This window comes from Herpailurus yagouaroundi, unplaced genomic scaffold (genome assembly GCF_014898765.1).
Source record: "Herpailurus yagouaroundi ecotype Mexico unplaced genomic scaffold, PumYag 139, whole genome shotgun sequence".
NCBI lineage: Eukaryota > Metazoa > Chordata > Mammalia > Carnivora > Felidae > Herpailurus > Herpailurus yagouaroundi.
The window spans coordinates 69,996,606-70,011,556 of NW_024412394.1; the positions used below are offsets into that span (position 1 = coordinate 69,996,606).

The 14,951-nt window shown below is 40.1% G+C and overlaps 1 protein-coding gene across 2 annotated transcripts in view; it reads right to left on the bottom strand.

Annotated features, from left to right (window-relative positions):
* The window catches only part of LAMA4 (laminin subunit alpha 4), a 146,032-nt gene that overhangs the window by 108,150 nt on the left and 22,931 nt on the right, over positions 1–14,951 (bottom strand). For both annotated transcript variants that reach the window (XM_040474418.1, XM_040474417.1), the window contains one exon: positions 43–144. In XM_040474418.1, the coding sequence (XP_040330352.1) occupies positions 43–144 (102 nt within the window). The remainder of the gene's footprint in view (positions 1–42; positions 145–14,951) is intronic.

The window sequence follows — 14,951 nt, forward strand, 5'->3', positions numbered from 1 at the left end:
GCCAAGGAAATGTCTGGAAAGTGATAGGTGCCCCCGACCTACCATACAGAATCCAGAGCCATCCAAGCACTCGTTGGAATTGCCGTTGCAGTCACAGGGCATACATGCTCCCGACTGGGCGAGAAAGAATCCGGCACCACATTTCTGAAACAGACACAACAAAACACATGTGCTTTATGGAAAAGACCTATGTTGGTCAATGCTTTCTGTGAAGAATAGGGGAGATGATTATTCAGCTATCTAAATATTTCTTTACAAAATGTACCAGAATAAACTATTTACACTGCCATTCAGTGATGTATGTCCAATTTGCTTTGCTATCTTCCCTCCCCCTCCTTTTTAAAAACTGTTCGGAAGCACAGGAACACCTTTAACACTGTCCTAATATTGTAAGGAAGAATAAGGAGATTTTAGGGAACAGTAAAGGAGAAAGAGATTTTCTAATGTTTTCTAACAAAACGAAACAAAACAAAATAAAACTCTGACAATTAGTCAAGGTGAGAAGTTGCTTTAGGTTCCCTATAAATAAAGACTTATAGTATCACAAATTACTGGCTATAGTATAACAGCTTAGGGATGTGTCTTTTATGCCTGGGCTCTTTAAAAAAAAAAAAAATCTATCTCTTCAGATCCTAAAATTTTAAAGGGAGGAGTAGGGAAGTTAATGAGTTCTTACACTTGTCAGGTCCTGTGTGGGTGACAGAGATTTCATTTATCCAAGCAGCTCTGCGAGGAACACATTATTTTCCTTCATTCTAGTGGCCAAATCCTTAGACCCAGAGGTGCTAAGTGGGTTGTGGCGACGTTAAACCACCTTGTGCTGCACGAGTCAACCCGCACAAGGATGAATTACCCTCCCACCAATGTCACTCATGCTCCAGTTGAGAAGCTTTGCAAGATTTTTTTCCTTATTTATGTGATTGGAATTGTGACTATGTCTTTTATGTTTCTTCAGGATGCCTTGATGATGCAAGGCAGCAATGGCATTGTAGACGTGGAAGTCCACTCCCTGCCCATCAGACAGATTTACTTCTAAAGAATTCCAGACAGATAAGCATCTGGGTTGTTTCCACAAACTTACAGAGTAGAAGATTTCACATCACCCTTCCCCCCACGCCCCATTTCATTGACTCATTGTAGTTTGTACTATCTTGGCCACCAGGAAATTTTTCATTATATCTGGCTGAAGTCCCTCTGACTGCTATGCAAGCCCATTTCCTCTTGCTTTTTTGTCTGTAAAGAAAGAACCACTAGACACTGTTCACAGTATAAAAACACCACCAGTTGGGATCCCAAAACTAAAATCTAATATCTTCAATTGGGAGGAAGTTTAATAGGGCATAATGACATTTGTCCATGAAGAAAAGCAGAAATTCCATTTTTCTCTTTTCTTTTTTCTTTTTTTTTTTTCAACGTTTATTTATTTTTGGGACAGAGAGAGACAGAGCATGAACGGGGGAGGGGCAGAGAGAGAGGGAGACACAGAATCGGAAACAGGTTCCAGGCTCCGAGCCATCAGCCCAGAGCCCGACGCGGGGCTCGAACTCCCGGACCGCGAGATCGTGACCTGGCTGAAGTCGGAGGCTTAACCGACTGCGCCACCCAGGGGCCCCAGAAATTCCATTTTTCTAAGTGAGAGAAAGTAAGGCTGAGAGGGAGCCGATTTATAATTTATAAATGGAGAGTTTGTGGTTTTTCTCAATTCCACAAGGAACAATAGAGAGAGAAAGGTGCTAAAACTGTGGCAAGAAGCGTTTCATTTAGACCATCTGATTTCATACATGTATCCATTGCAAAACGATTACCACCATAGCTTTAGATAACACGGCCATCATGCCACCTAATTATCATTTCTTTTTCTGTGATGAGAAAATTTAAGATTTACTCTCTCAGCAACTTTCAAGCGTCTGATACGGTATTATTAACTACACTCATTGGGCAGCACATTAGGTATCCAGAACTTGATAATCTTGTAACTGGAAATTTGCACCCTTTGACCAACCTCTCCCCATTTCCCCTATTCCCTAGCCCCTGCGACCACCATTCTGACCCTTATGAGTTTCTATGAGTCCCAGTGAGTGGGGCAGAGACTAGAGGTGCATTAGGAGGAGAAAAGCATGTTATGATGGTAGGGAGTCTGGTAGTGATGCCTGGAAACAGAACATGAGAAGATCTACTTGTATCATCAACTGTAGTAGGACCTTCCTCTGGCCCAAAGCATCAAGTTTCAGTGAAGGTGCTCTCAACTGATATTAGTTCAAGCCTTTTGGGCACTTCTGCAGCTCTTTTTCCTGAAGAAGGCAAAGAAAATTAAGACTTGCCCTGAATAAATGCATCAGTTTGTATATGATGGTAGCTAATCCCTTATGTCCTTGAGGCCCTAGCTAAATCAAGACACTCATGTTTTAAAAACAAAAATAGTTGAATCATTGTATTATACACCTGAAACTAACATAACACTCTATGTTAATTATTCTGGAATAAAAAAAAAACAATAAAAGAAAACAAAACAAAAAAACAAAAATAAAATTACACAACATAAAAAAAAACCCAAATAACAATAACAATAAACAGTTTTGGTAAATTCTGCTGGTAAAGTCAGAATAGCTTTAGATTTATTGAAAAATTACAAGAATCTGGTAATTAGTGTTCTAGGGTAAGAAGCACTATTGACAATAGCCAAAGTATGGAAAGAGTCCAAAAATCCATCAACTGATGAATGTATAAAGATGTGGTATCTATCTATCTATCTATCTATCTATCTATCTATCTATCTATCTAGATATAACTGGAATACTACTCAGCCATCAAAAAGAATGAAATCTTGCCATTTGCAACAACGTGGATGGGACTAGAGTGTATTGTGCTAAATGAAATAAGTCAGCCAGAGAAAGACAAACATCATAGGACTTCACTCACATGTGGAATGTAAGATACAAAACAGATGAACATAAGGGAAGGGGAGCAAAAATGAGATAAAAACAGAGAGGGAGACAAACCATAAGACACTCTTAAATCCAGAGAACAAACTGAGGGTTGCTGGTAGGGTGTTGGGTGGGGGGAAAGGCTGAAGGGGTGAGGGGCATTAAGGAGGACACTTGTTGGGATGAGCGCGGGGTGTTATATGTAAATGATGAATCACTAAATTCTATTCCTGAAATTATTATTGCACTATATATTAAATAACTTGGATTTAAATTAAAAAAAAAGTCCCCTGAAGATTCCAAAGTGTGACCAGGTTTGAAAGGATTGCTCTGCAATGTCCCTCATAGTGCCTTGTACATGTTAATTGCTCAGTGAATATTTGTGACTTAAATTGTTTGGCCCAAGAGAGGAAATCTGAAGCATATGTGCTGTTGGAAACCAATGGTTTATGCTGCTAATAGACTCACTGCTCCCAACTAGGGCTGGATTTGGTCTCCAGTCTTTTTCGACACAGTCCAGGCAGCCACTGCCTAGACTGGACGTGCCAAATGAAATCTTTATGTTGTGCCAAGTTTAGGAGGTGACTTCACCCAGAGAGTCTGTCATTATCCACTTATCCACTCCCCAGGCTAAGGCTCTGACCTTGTGTGAAATTGACTTGGCTCCAGTCTCTTAAACTGTGGGAGATAGGAAGAAAAAGGGAGGCAGGGATAGGGTCATGTGGGGCAGTTATTTGGCCCCCTGCCGGGAGGGTGGGGTTGGGTAGAAACCCAGCCAGTTTCTTTCCTGTAGGGCCTTGTTTACCTGAAAGATTATATTTTCTAATTCATCTATCCTGAGGGGAGGCACCATTTTAAATTTGTGTAAAGGCACCATATAGGCTAATGGAAGCCCTGGGCATTCATTGGGAGCTTCTGATGTCACTACCACATGCACTGGCTACCTTGGACCCTTTGTGTTGTAGAATCTTAGAGGATTTCTTGGAATGGTAAATTCTTAAGTGGTTCAAGAGAAGTTTGAATGTCCTCAAGGAAGAGCTGTAAAATGTTGTTCCTTTTATGTAGAAATGTTCTGTCATGGCTCCAGAAAGTTCTGTTAATTTGTACTAACTGTCTTGAAATTCTGTAAAAACTGGCGAAATTGATCTTCGTTATAATATTAAAAGGTAGATAATTTTAAGAATGAAAGTAGAGTTATTTTTAGTTTGGTTTCTGGTTAACAATCTCTTGGCTTAGTGATTGTAAGACCTGTGTTATTTCGAGACCTTTGAAAGCTGAGTGGTCTTCCCACAGAGAAAACAAATGTCTGCCTGATTTCTTTTGGAATGTTCTCCAAAATTTGTTAAACAAAGATGGTGTTTATGTATATATGTGTGTGTTTGGGCAAGAGAAGTCTTACAATCAATTTTTAGATGCCATACTGAACACTTTTGCCCACATGAGAAGACCTGACCGATAGCATACAACTATATGAACACATGGGTGGCTGATCTGAGAGCATTCAGAGGATTTATACTGCCTGGGATGGTGCCAAGGTTATTAAAAAATTAATAATAATAACAAGGATAATGATGATAAGAATGAAGATAATTGTAGTGTAGCTGTTATTCATTGAGGGTCTATATACCAAATATTATGATAAGAGCTTCATCCATATTATGATATTTGCTCTTTGTAACAACTCTGTGCATTAGGTATAAGTATCTGCATTTTAGAAATGAACAAACCGAGGGTCAGAGAAGATGAAAAATGTATCCAATGTCACACGGCTTTATAAGGAGTTCAGATTGATCCAAATCTTGTTCTTTCTCTATTATAACATGCTGCTTCTCATAAAAACAAAAGAGAAAGATGAAAGAAAGGAAGAAAGAAAGAAAGAAAGAAAGAAAGAAAGAAAGAAAGAAAGAAAGAAAGAAAAATTTAATTGAATCTTTAATTAATTGAACATAAATATTACTGCATTGATCATGTTGTATACTTCTCTCATTTTACCCCACAATAGCCCTATGAAGATAATAGCTGTCACCCACATTTTACAGATGAGTCTCTGTATCTTATGGGATTTGTGATACAGACCAAGTGACACAGATGAAAAATGGTGGACCTAGGATTTAGATCATTTGTTTGACTCCTGGGTTTGAGCTCCTAATCATCTGGTATGCCATTAATATATATTAACCAAACCCCTTTTGTTGGACATTTTGGTTATTTCCAAACTTTTGCTGCTACAAACAGTTCAAAGCAGGTTTAAAAGGATAAAAATGTAAAACCTTTTCTTTAAACTCCAGAAAAAAAATCTTACAAAATAGATACATGCTTAAAATATATAGTTATTAATATATGAAAACTATTGAATGGGAATATCTGCTCTTTAAGCAATTTACTTCAGCCCAGTTGTCATTTTGACAAATTACTTTCCACTAAATCACTTGGAGACTTTTTACAGCTCTCCATTATTAGCTACTATATTATTACAGCTTGTCTCGCTTGAATACTGATTAGATCAATCAATAACATTTACCTCTGTCTTCAAAGAATAATAGTGAAGATTACCATTTGCTTACTTTGTTATCATTAGTATGATGTCTTGCTTTGAGTAAAAATCAATGTACGTATATTTGACAAATTTTACATTTATAGAAGTTGGATGGAACTTTAAGAAGAAATTAGTATAACCACATGCCACATATATTTAAAGGAACTGGGAATGGCAGTATATGTTGATATCATTGCAGAAAGCATTATTTCCACAGGTCCATCGTACAATCATAATATTAATCATTTCATAAGTTACTATTATAGCAAAGTAAGACTATTTCTTAACAAAGAGGTAACACTTATATAGCTGCTTGATAATTTTTATTCTCCTATGAAGAAGTCCCTTGAGAGCAATGACTTAAACTGACAATATTGTCATCATACAGAACATTTTTTGAATTTTCTTAAGATTCTGAAATCAGGCTTTTTTGAGGTATTGTCCAGTCTGTATCCCTTGGGTGTAGCAAACTCAAGCTAAGTAATACCATTTTAGGTTAAAAACGTTCACAAAAATCTCACTGTGTTTTCCAAATATTGTCACAGAGGAGCTAATTGGCCCAAAGTCACCACATATGCATAGATATTGAATCTCTAGAACCTTCAGAATTTCTGTTGAAAACCCTGATTGACTAAATAATTTAAATGCTCAAATAGCATTCTCTAGCAATCTGAGGTCCCCAACCACCCATTAAAACGACAAAAATTGATCAAATTTAGGAGTCTGAAGTTGTCATCTGCTGTGAGACACATCTTGAGATCACCCTTGGAGAGAAATCAGCTCTGACAAATGACCGTGGATTAATTATAATAGAATTCCATTACAAAGAGCATACTCTACAGCCCTGTGCCTGTTCTAGTAAGATCTGACCTATAATACAGTAGTCCCCACCTTATCTGTGGGGGATACACTCCAAGACCCTCAGTGGATGCCTGAAATCACAGATAGTCCTGAATGAACCCTGTACACATTATGTTTTTTCTGATACATACATACCTGTGATAAAATCTAATTTATAAATTAAGTACAGTAAGATTTCACAATAAAAAACAATTATAACAACATACTGTAATAATAGTTATGTGAATGTGATCTCTCTCTCTTTCTCAAAATATTTTATTGTACTGTATTCACCTGTCTTCTTTTGTGATGATGTGACATGAAAACATGCGTACATGATGAGATGAAGTGAGGAGAATGACGTAAGTATTGTGACCTAGCGTTACGCTACTATTAACCTGACAATACATCAGAAGGGGGATCATCTGCCTCTGGACGGAGGTTGACTTCAAGTAACTGAAACCACAGAAAGCTCAACCATGGACAGGGGTGGAGGGGGGCACTGTAGAAATTGTCTTTGTGTCTTCAATCAAGGATTTACAAACATTTTACAAATATCGACTCATTTTGTCTTCTGAATTAGACTTTTAGAATTTTGATTCATCAGCTTTTGCTTTAATTTACTGAGGCTCAATGTAGAAAGCATTTTAAAAAAACACCCCAAACCAAAAACCTCTCTGAATTCATTCACTTGTGCCCAGAGTCATTGCTACCTTCCAAATTAGTATTCTTCAAATTTAAGAGCCCACATTCAATTATCTTTCTGCTTGGGTTTTTGTATGTATATAATGAATCCACTTTGCTCCTTGTTTCTAGGCAACAACGATTTTAGCTCTAGTCTTAGTTTTGGTGAGTTCCATTTTTTTAAAGCGATTATTAAAAGTCACCTTAACATTGAATATTATGCTCACTTAGGAGCTAAAACTTTGTGCCTTTACTCTGAGTCTACGCATGTTGCAAAATGCTGACTTCCATCTGCTTAAAACTTGGGCAGGCTTAAGAATCTGTATTCAGGGGCGCCTGGGTGGCGCAGTCGGTTAAGCGTCCGACTTCAGCCAGGTCACGATCTCGCGGTCCGTGAGTTCGAGCCCCGCATCAGGCTCTGGGCTGATGGCTCAGAGCCTGGAGCCTGTTTCCGATTCTGTGTCTCCCTCTCTCTCTCTGCTCCTCCCCCGTTCATGCTCTGTCTCTCTCTGTCCCAAAAAAAAAATAAATAAACGTTGAAAAAAAATAAAAAAAAAATAAAAAAAGAATCTGTATTCAGAGCTCTTCTAACGGGGATGATTAAAATAAATGGGCAACACCTATTCAAAAACATCGACTTAGCCTTTGCTGGGTAGGAGCCACTTCTGAAAACACGTGAATTTATTACATAGGTAGGCATCTCACAGTACCTTTTTTCTGTGTCTATAAAAATAAAAGGTAAAGTATCTGAGATGGAAGGCAGTCCTGGGGTAAGCTATTGGTAACTTTCAGCTCTATGATTTTTCAGGTAGGGCTTAACACGTCCCGGTTGTTCATACACCAAACTGTATCAAAGTGCCAAAATATGTTAAAGGCATCATGCAATGTGCTACAGCTAGCAAGAAGTTGACTTCTTGATTGATTTTACTCGAATGTGGACAGAATTACCCATGTATCCTCCCTTGGGCCTCTTTTTTTTTAAATTTTTTTTTCAACATTTATTTATTTTTGGGACAGAGAGAGACAGAGCATGAACGGGGGAGGGGCAGAGAGAGAGGGAGACACAGAATCGGAAACAGGCTCCAGGCTCTGAGCCATCAGCCCAGAGCCTGATGCGGGGCTCGAACTCACGGACCGCGAGATCTTGACCTGGCTGAAGTCGGACGCTCAACCGACTGCGCCACCCAGGCGCCCCTCCCTTGGGCCTCTTTAAGCGCTTGTTTGCGTAATTGAAATTCCCCACATTTTCAATAGGTGAAGTTAATTTTTAGATTTTGACAGTGATTTCACCATAGCTTGATTAGGAAAGCGGTTTCAACATTCTTCAGAGGTTTATCCAGTTGAAAGTCATTTCTTCTTATAATTGGCATAATACAGAGAGGGCATCGCTAAACACAAACTATGGTGCTAGCGTCTCCTAGTTGGCTCTTAGAGCTACCTTCATGCCTGTTGCTCAGGACCCGTATCGGCCATGCATTAGCCGGCTTGCAAAACACTCCAGCTCTCCATTTAATCACCAGTGAAATAGAGACAAGGATTTAGGGTCTGAGGAATTCTGAAAAGCACAGAGCCGTCTTGACCACGGGTAAGCCAGGTCCTTTAATTCTGTGAAGTGGAGAGGTATTTAGCATGGCATTTACATCGCATTAGTGTGGCTATTTCTCAGCACTTTTTATGGACCTTGTGAGCGTTCTCTTGGGCAGGGAAACCAGTGCTCCACCCAAAGATTTCAAATAACTTTCCCAAACTGTACACTTGATCAAATGTTGTTAGGACTGTAGATACCAACAGACTCAGGCTGTGATGAAGTACTTATCACACTTGGCTCTCTTTAGTTGTATAACTAAAAAGGATCAAACAAGAAAGTTGAGAGCCCTAAAGCCCTAAAGATTTTCTTTTTGAAGTGTTGGATTTGGGGATGATTATGTTCATTAATACTGATGAAAATTTCTTTAATTGTCTCCTTGAAAAGTTACTTTAAATGCTTTTTAAGTTGCTCATTTATAGTAGAGATTGCACTTATATAACATAATGGGGCATTAGTGTTGCCTTTTTTCCTTTGATTTTCTTGAAAAAAAATCTGCTAAACATCTGGCTTTCTGCTCTGGGTTCTCCTCACATCATCTCATGTAACTGGCTTGTTCTTTTCACTCCTCGCCTTCCAAGCTACAGTTACACAACATAACCTTTGCCAGACTTTTTTTTTATATCTGAAAAATGACTCAGTTTTATTTAATTTACTGGAGCAAATGCCGTGGACACATTTCCAAGAAAGGAAGAGATGTGGCGTACAAGGGCTATAAGAACAAGTAGAGAGAAATGACTTTAGAGTTACAAGCATTTAGGGGATTTTTATGTGAGTCTTTCGCCACTTGGCAGGAATCAATGTTGTGAGATGACAGGCATTTCGGTCATCCTCAACTGGGTTTTTTGAATAATAACAGCTAATATTTATTGACCGACACCAGGCACTGAGTTAAGTGCTCTGTATAGACATTCCAATTTGGTCATCACCATTTAATGGCCCACAGACATCTGCAAATGTCTGACTAAATTGCCTTTTCTTTTCACAAGGAGTTGGGAGGCTTAATTGTCTGTAAACTTGCTTCCTCTCAGTGCACCCAGGGAAGGCAGTCGTGCTTCCTTGGGCAGTTGACTGGTTGGGGTGTTCCATCAGTTTCCTTTGCTAGTAAATGTACCCCTTCTGTCATGAGGTACCCCCTAGTATTTCAGTGCTACCCTCACCCTGGATCACTCAAGACGCAAAGCCGAAGGGGAATAGAGTCCTGTTTTTCTTTCCTTATGCTTCTCCTCATGGGTTTATGCATCACTGAAAAAAATGCTATTGCAGATTAGTAGGAAAGGAGAAATATATCCCAAACCTCTACTGTACTCATTAATTCTCAGGAGATAATCTTACCTCCTCTTTCAATGACAAAATAGAGGTCATTGGGCAGAAAATCTCATACTATCTATTTTTCTTCTCGAAATTCATCTTTATCTTGACTCTTTCTAATTTCCTCTGCTCATCTCAGTGGAGATAGCACTCCTCATAGTAGAATAGATTAGCCCTCTCCCTGTGCTCTGGGACCCATCCACCTGACCCTGTGCTATCATCTGGCCTCCTTCTCTCGCACACCATCCATCAATTTGCACCTACAGGGGTGAGGAGAGGCAGAGCACCATTAGGTGCTGGGTTCTGTGTTGGATGAGCAGTTTCTTCCTTGTGGCTCATATGCCTTTTTTTTTTTAATATGAAATTTATTGTCAAATTGGTTTCCATACAACACCCAGTGCTCATCCCAAAAGGTGCCCTCCTCAATACCCATCACCCACCCTCCCCTCCCTCCCACCCCCCATCAACCCTCAGTTTGTTCTCAGTTTTTAAGAGTCTCTTATGCTTTGGCTCTCTCCCTCTCTAACCTCTTTTTTTTTTTTTTCTTCCCCTCCCCCATGGTCTTCTGTTAAGTTTCTCAGGATCCACATAAGAGTGAAAACATAGGGTATCTGTCTTTCTCTGTATGGCTTATTTCACTTAGCATAACACTCTCCAGTTCCATCCATATTGCTACAAAGGGCCATTTTTCATTCTTTCTCATTGCCACATAGTACTCCATTGTGTATATAAACCACAATTTCTTTATCCATTTGTCAGTTGATGGACATTTAGACTCTTCCCATAATTTGGCTATTGTTCAGAGTGCTGCTATAAACATTGGGGTACAAGTGCCCCTATGCATCATTACTCCTGTATCCCTTGGGTAAATTCCTAGCAGTGGCTCATATTCTAAGAACACCTTCCCTCAGCCCTACCTCCCTTTCATTTTCCTCCTCATTCGCTCAGCCAAACTTCATGTGTGAGAGAGAATTCAATCACACTGGCTCTGCTTTCTTTGTGCCCACCCATGCCTCTATTTGTCTGACTTCTGTCTGCATTGTGCCAGTAAAGAGCTGTCAGAGGAGCCAGGGCAGAGCTGTCAAAGCTGTCAGTTGATGTCTTGGTGGCTTTGCTTTTCCAATCTTACTTGTTCTCCCTCTAGTACTTGACCTGGCTGAAATTCCCACCATGAAGTTCTCCCTTCTCTTGGTTTCCAGGACAATCCTGTCTTTGGGTTTTTCTGCTGCTTATCTTAGTATTTTGGAGGGGGGTGGGGGTGGAGCGGTAGGAAGGGAGTGCTGTCCCGCTTCCTCTGCTGCCTCCACACTGTTGATGTTCTCCAGGAATAGCCTCCGGATCCCTCTTTTCCATCTACACACTTTGTGATGTCAACCTCTCCCACAGTTTCATCCTCCATCTATATTCTAGTGACTCCCAGGTCCCTCTACATATCCCTGATCGCACTCTTATATGTCACACTCTTGTTTCCAAGTGCATCTGTAGTTCTATAGGCACATGGACTTGAACGTGTCCCATAGTAACATTATTATATCCTCTCCCCAATCTACGTCTCTTCTTATATCTCAGATAAAGATTATAGAACAGAAAAGGAAAAAGTAATGGGCTGATAGTTTTAAATTTTATCAATATATTTTGCAGTAATGTAATTTTTGGAAATGCTTCCAAAAGAATGAACTTGGCAAGGATCAGAAAATGGTTTGCACACAGAATGATAACAGTTAAGTACCCAAGTTCTGTCTCTTCCTTTTCACAACCACTGTGCTATCATTGTTTATCTCAAATCCATGGCTTAACTGGAGACAGATGGAGTGCCACAGAGGTTAGAATCCCAAGTCAGAAAGGGCCTTACACAATTCTGAACTGTTGTAAACTTATTCTCTAAACTAACACCTCCATCTGTATCAGGGGGACTGTAGGACTGGAAGTTCCCCGAATTAATTTCTGTGTAGAATGCAATGTTTATTAAAGATTAACTAACCGGAATGTGCTAATTTGAAGCTTACATATTTGTTATAATATTAAAACTCCACGGTAACCACAGTAACTGTGTAGAACTTAGACAACAAAAGATTTTTTTTTTTTTTTTTGAGGGAGGAGAATTTTGTCATTGACATTGTTTAGAAATGCTGGCACATGGGGATAATGAAAAGCAGACTGCGGTTCAGCAAGTTTTATTATTGTTTTAAAATTCTCTATACACAATGTGCCCCTCATTGCCTCCACCTGGGTTAGACAGTTCCCACATCCTGCCACCCTTCGTCTGCTGCTACCTCGTAGAGTTTATACTCTAGCTCTGAAATGTTTACCAACATGAGTTTTCCCCTTGTTCCCCAAACCACTGTTTAGTTCAGGATCTTGGCGTTTCTTTCCTAGATTATTATGGTAGTCTCCACCCTACTTTCTTGGTCACCAGACTTTCTCCCTTGCAGCTCATTCTTCATTACCAGAATTAATTTTAAGAAATCTTACAATACTACTTTTCTGTTCCAAAACTCCCAGTGGCTCTTTATTCACTGCTCAAATGAGTAAATAACCTTCTTTAGCATGATGTATGAGGCTCCTCTTTCACAATTCAACCTTAACTTGTCCTTCAGGGTCAACCTGTGCTCCCTATACTTAAACTACATATTGGGGCGCCTGGGTGGCGCAGTCGGTTAAGCGTCCGACTTCAGCCAGGTCACGATCTCGCGGTCCGTGAGTTCGAGCCCCGCGTCAGGCTCTGGGCTGATGGCTCAGAGCCTGGAGCCTGTTTCCGATTCTGTGTCTCCCTCTCTCTCTGCCCCTCCCCCGTTCATGCTCTGTCTCTCTCTGTCCCCAAAATAAATAAAAACGTTGAAAAAAAAATTAAAAAAAAAACAAAAACAAACAAACAAAAAAAAAACTACATATTTCCACTCTTCCCCATCCCCCAAATATACCATTCTCTTGACCATGGTGACTTTGCACCAGAGGCTGGGGGTGTCTTTCTCCCCTTCATCACTTGTGAACCTTTTCCTTAGTCTCAGACTCGGTCCCTTTTCTTCTGTGTTCTCATGGTTCTCTGCACACATCTCATCGGAACACATGGAACATGTTATTACAATTTTAAATTTACACTTCTGCCTCTTTGGAATCACTGTGAGCCCTTGGAGAATAGGAATAGTATCATGCTCATCTTTGTATCCTCAGCAACTATCAGAGTCGTTAGCGAATAACAAGCAGGTTTTGAAAATACATTAGTTGAAAAAAGTGGACTTGAATATGTAACGAAGGAACCAAGTGTGGGCAAACTGTGTAGAAACTTTGGAGAGCTTTTGGCAAATCTCACAAGTAAAGATCTTCAGTTGTGATTGAATTTTTAAAATATAATGCTGAAGAAAAAAAAAAAAAACAGCTGCAGAACAGAAACACTACATTTATCCTGCATTTGGAAACCTGTAAAATAATATTATACTATACAGTGTGTAGGGACACACACATATAAATAAAAGTATGAGATATGAATGGGAATCTAAGAAATCAGGCCATTTAAGGGTAGAGGAGGGGAAGGGCATTGAGGAAGGATATATGTCGGCAATGTTTTACTTTTTAAGCTCCATACAGGGCACACAAATGCTCATGAAAGAGTAAAAGCACGAAAACATGAAAAAGAAACAAAAGATGACACTTAGGTTGGCTGGATTTTGGATTTCCTTGTCTAGACCTGGTGAGGTCTCTAAAACATCATCTCTGGGAAGTGACTAATGTGGTCTTAACAATAGATTTAGATGCTTGTGTATAACTTCCCTAACTTCCTTGTTATTCACTTTATGTACCATGATCGTTATACAGAGTTAAAAAAATAAGCATAAGAACATTCCTTTCTTAATTTGTCCTTCCTTTGTTTTTCATCTTACAGCTAGCAGCTACAACAGCCCATGGGAAAGCCTGGCATGTGTCTGTATGTCTGTCTTAGTTAAAGCATGCATCAGCTCTTAGGTTTTTCTCAAATGTTTAAAAGACTATTTAACTTGAGTTCCACTAACTAACTCATTCCAGCAGTAAAGCTACATGTCCTAGGCTATCTGTGCAATCTGGAGTACTTTTAGGGGGCTCATTTATTCTAGTTGGGATGTAGTAATTTAAGGCAGAGGTAAAAGATACTCAAAATGGTGCACAATTTTCCAATGCCTGAGAAACTAAATTTTAAAATTCAAGGAGGAGAAATCACAGGCTAGTTTTCTGTTCTAAGAGGGGAGTTGGGGTCCGAATTCGGACAGCCCTGTTTCCTGAGGGACAAAGACACCTGATAAGTGGGAGTCCCACCCACTTCTGGCTTTAGATTGGCAGAACATGGCAGAGTGACCCAGAAGCTGGGCTAAAGTTTGGCCTCTCCAGCTGGCATGGAAATGAAAAGGGGAATAGGGAAAGATTGAGCAACGATTCAAGCCAAATGGAGTTGAATTGTGGAATTTAAGGTTATGTTCTTGCGTTACGTGGAAATCAAGATTATGGTCTTTGCTTCATTTGTTTTGGTATGATCTCTTCCTCATTGTTCCCTCACCTGAAAGTAAATAGTTCACGAATTAAGACAGCTAATTGCAGCAGATGCCTTGGGAAAGTATTCCCCCACCTGAGAGGAAATGGTAAAAGCCATGAATTTCCAAAGAGAGCCTGTCCATTGACACAGTCGGTCATCAGGGGCCCAGCACAAAACAGAATTCACTTGACAGGGTTCGAATGAAGCGTGGGGAAGTTAGGGCAGCAAGGCATGTAGAGGCAATGGGAACAAAAATCTACCACACCTAGGTCCCAAGGAGTGAGGAAACATTGTTTCACTAACCCAGGTCGGGGCAGAGCTGTGGAGAGGCCACCATGGGCTCTGCAGTCTTGCTGAGGCCACAGTTTCTGCCCAGGAGGCAGTGCTTAAGGCAGAGAGAGAACAGGTAGAACACCAGCCCCCCCCCCCCGCGCCGGGGGGGGGGGTGGGCAAGGCAATATGAGTATTTCAGTCTGCAAGGGTGGGCCTCTGCAGGCAGAGCAAGGCAGGAGGGCCAAGCTAGGGTCTGTGGGGAGCGGAGGAGAGTAGGTGCAGAAGAGTAAACAGCAC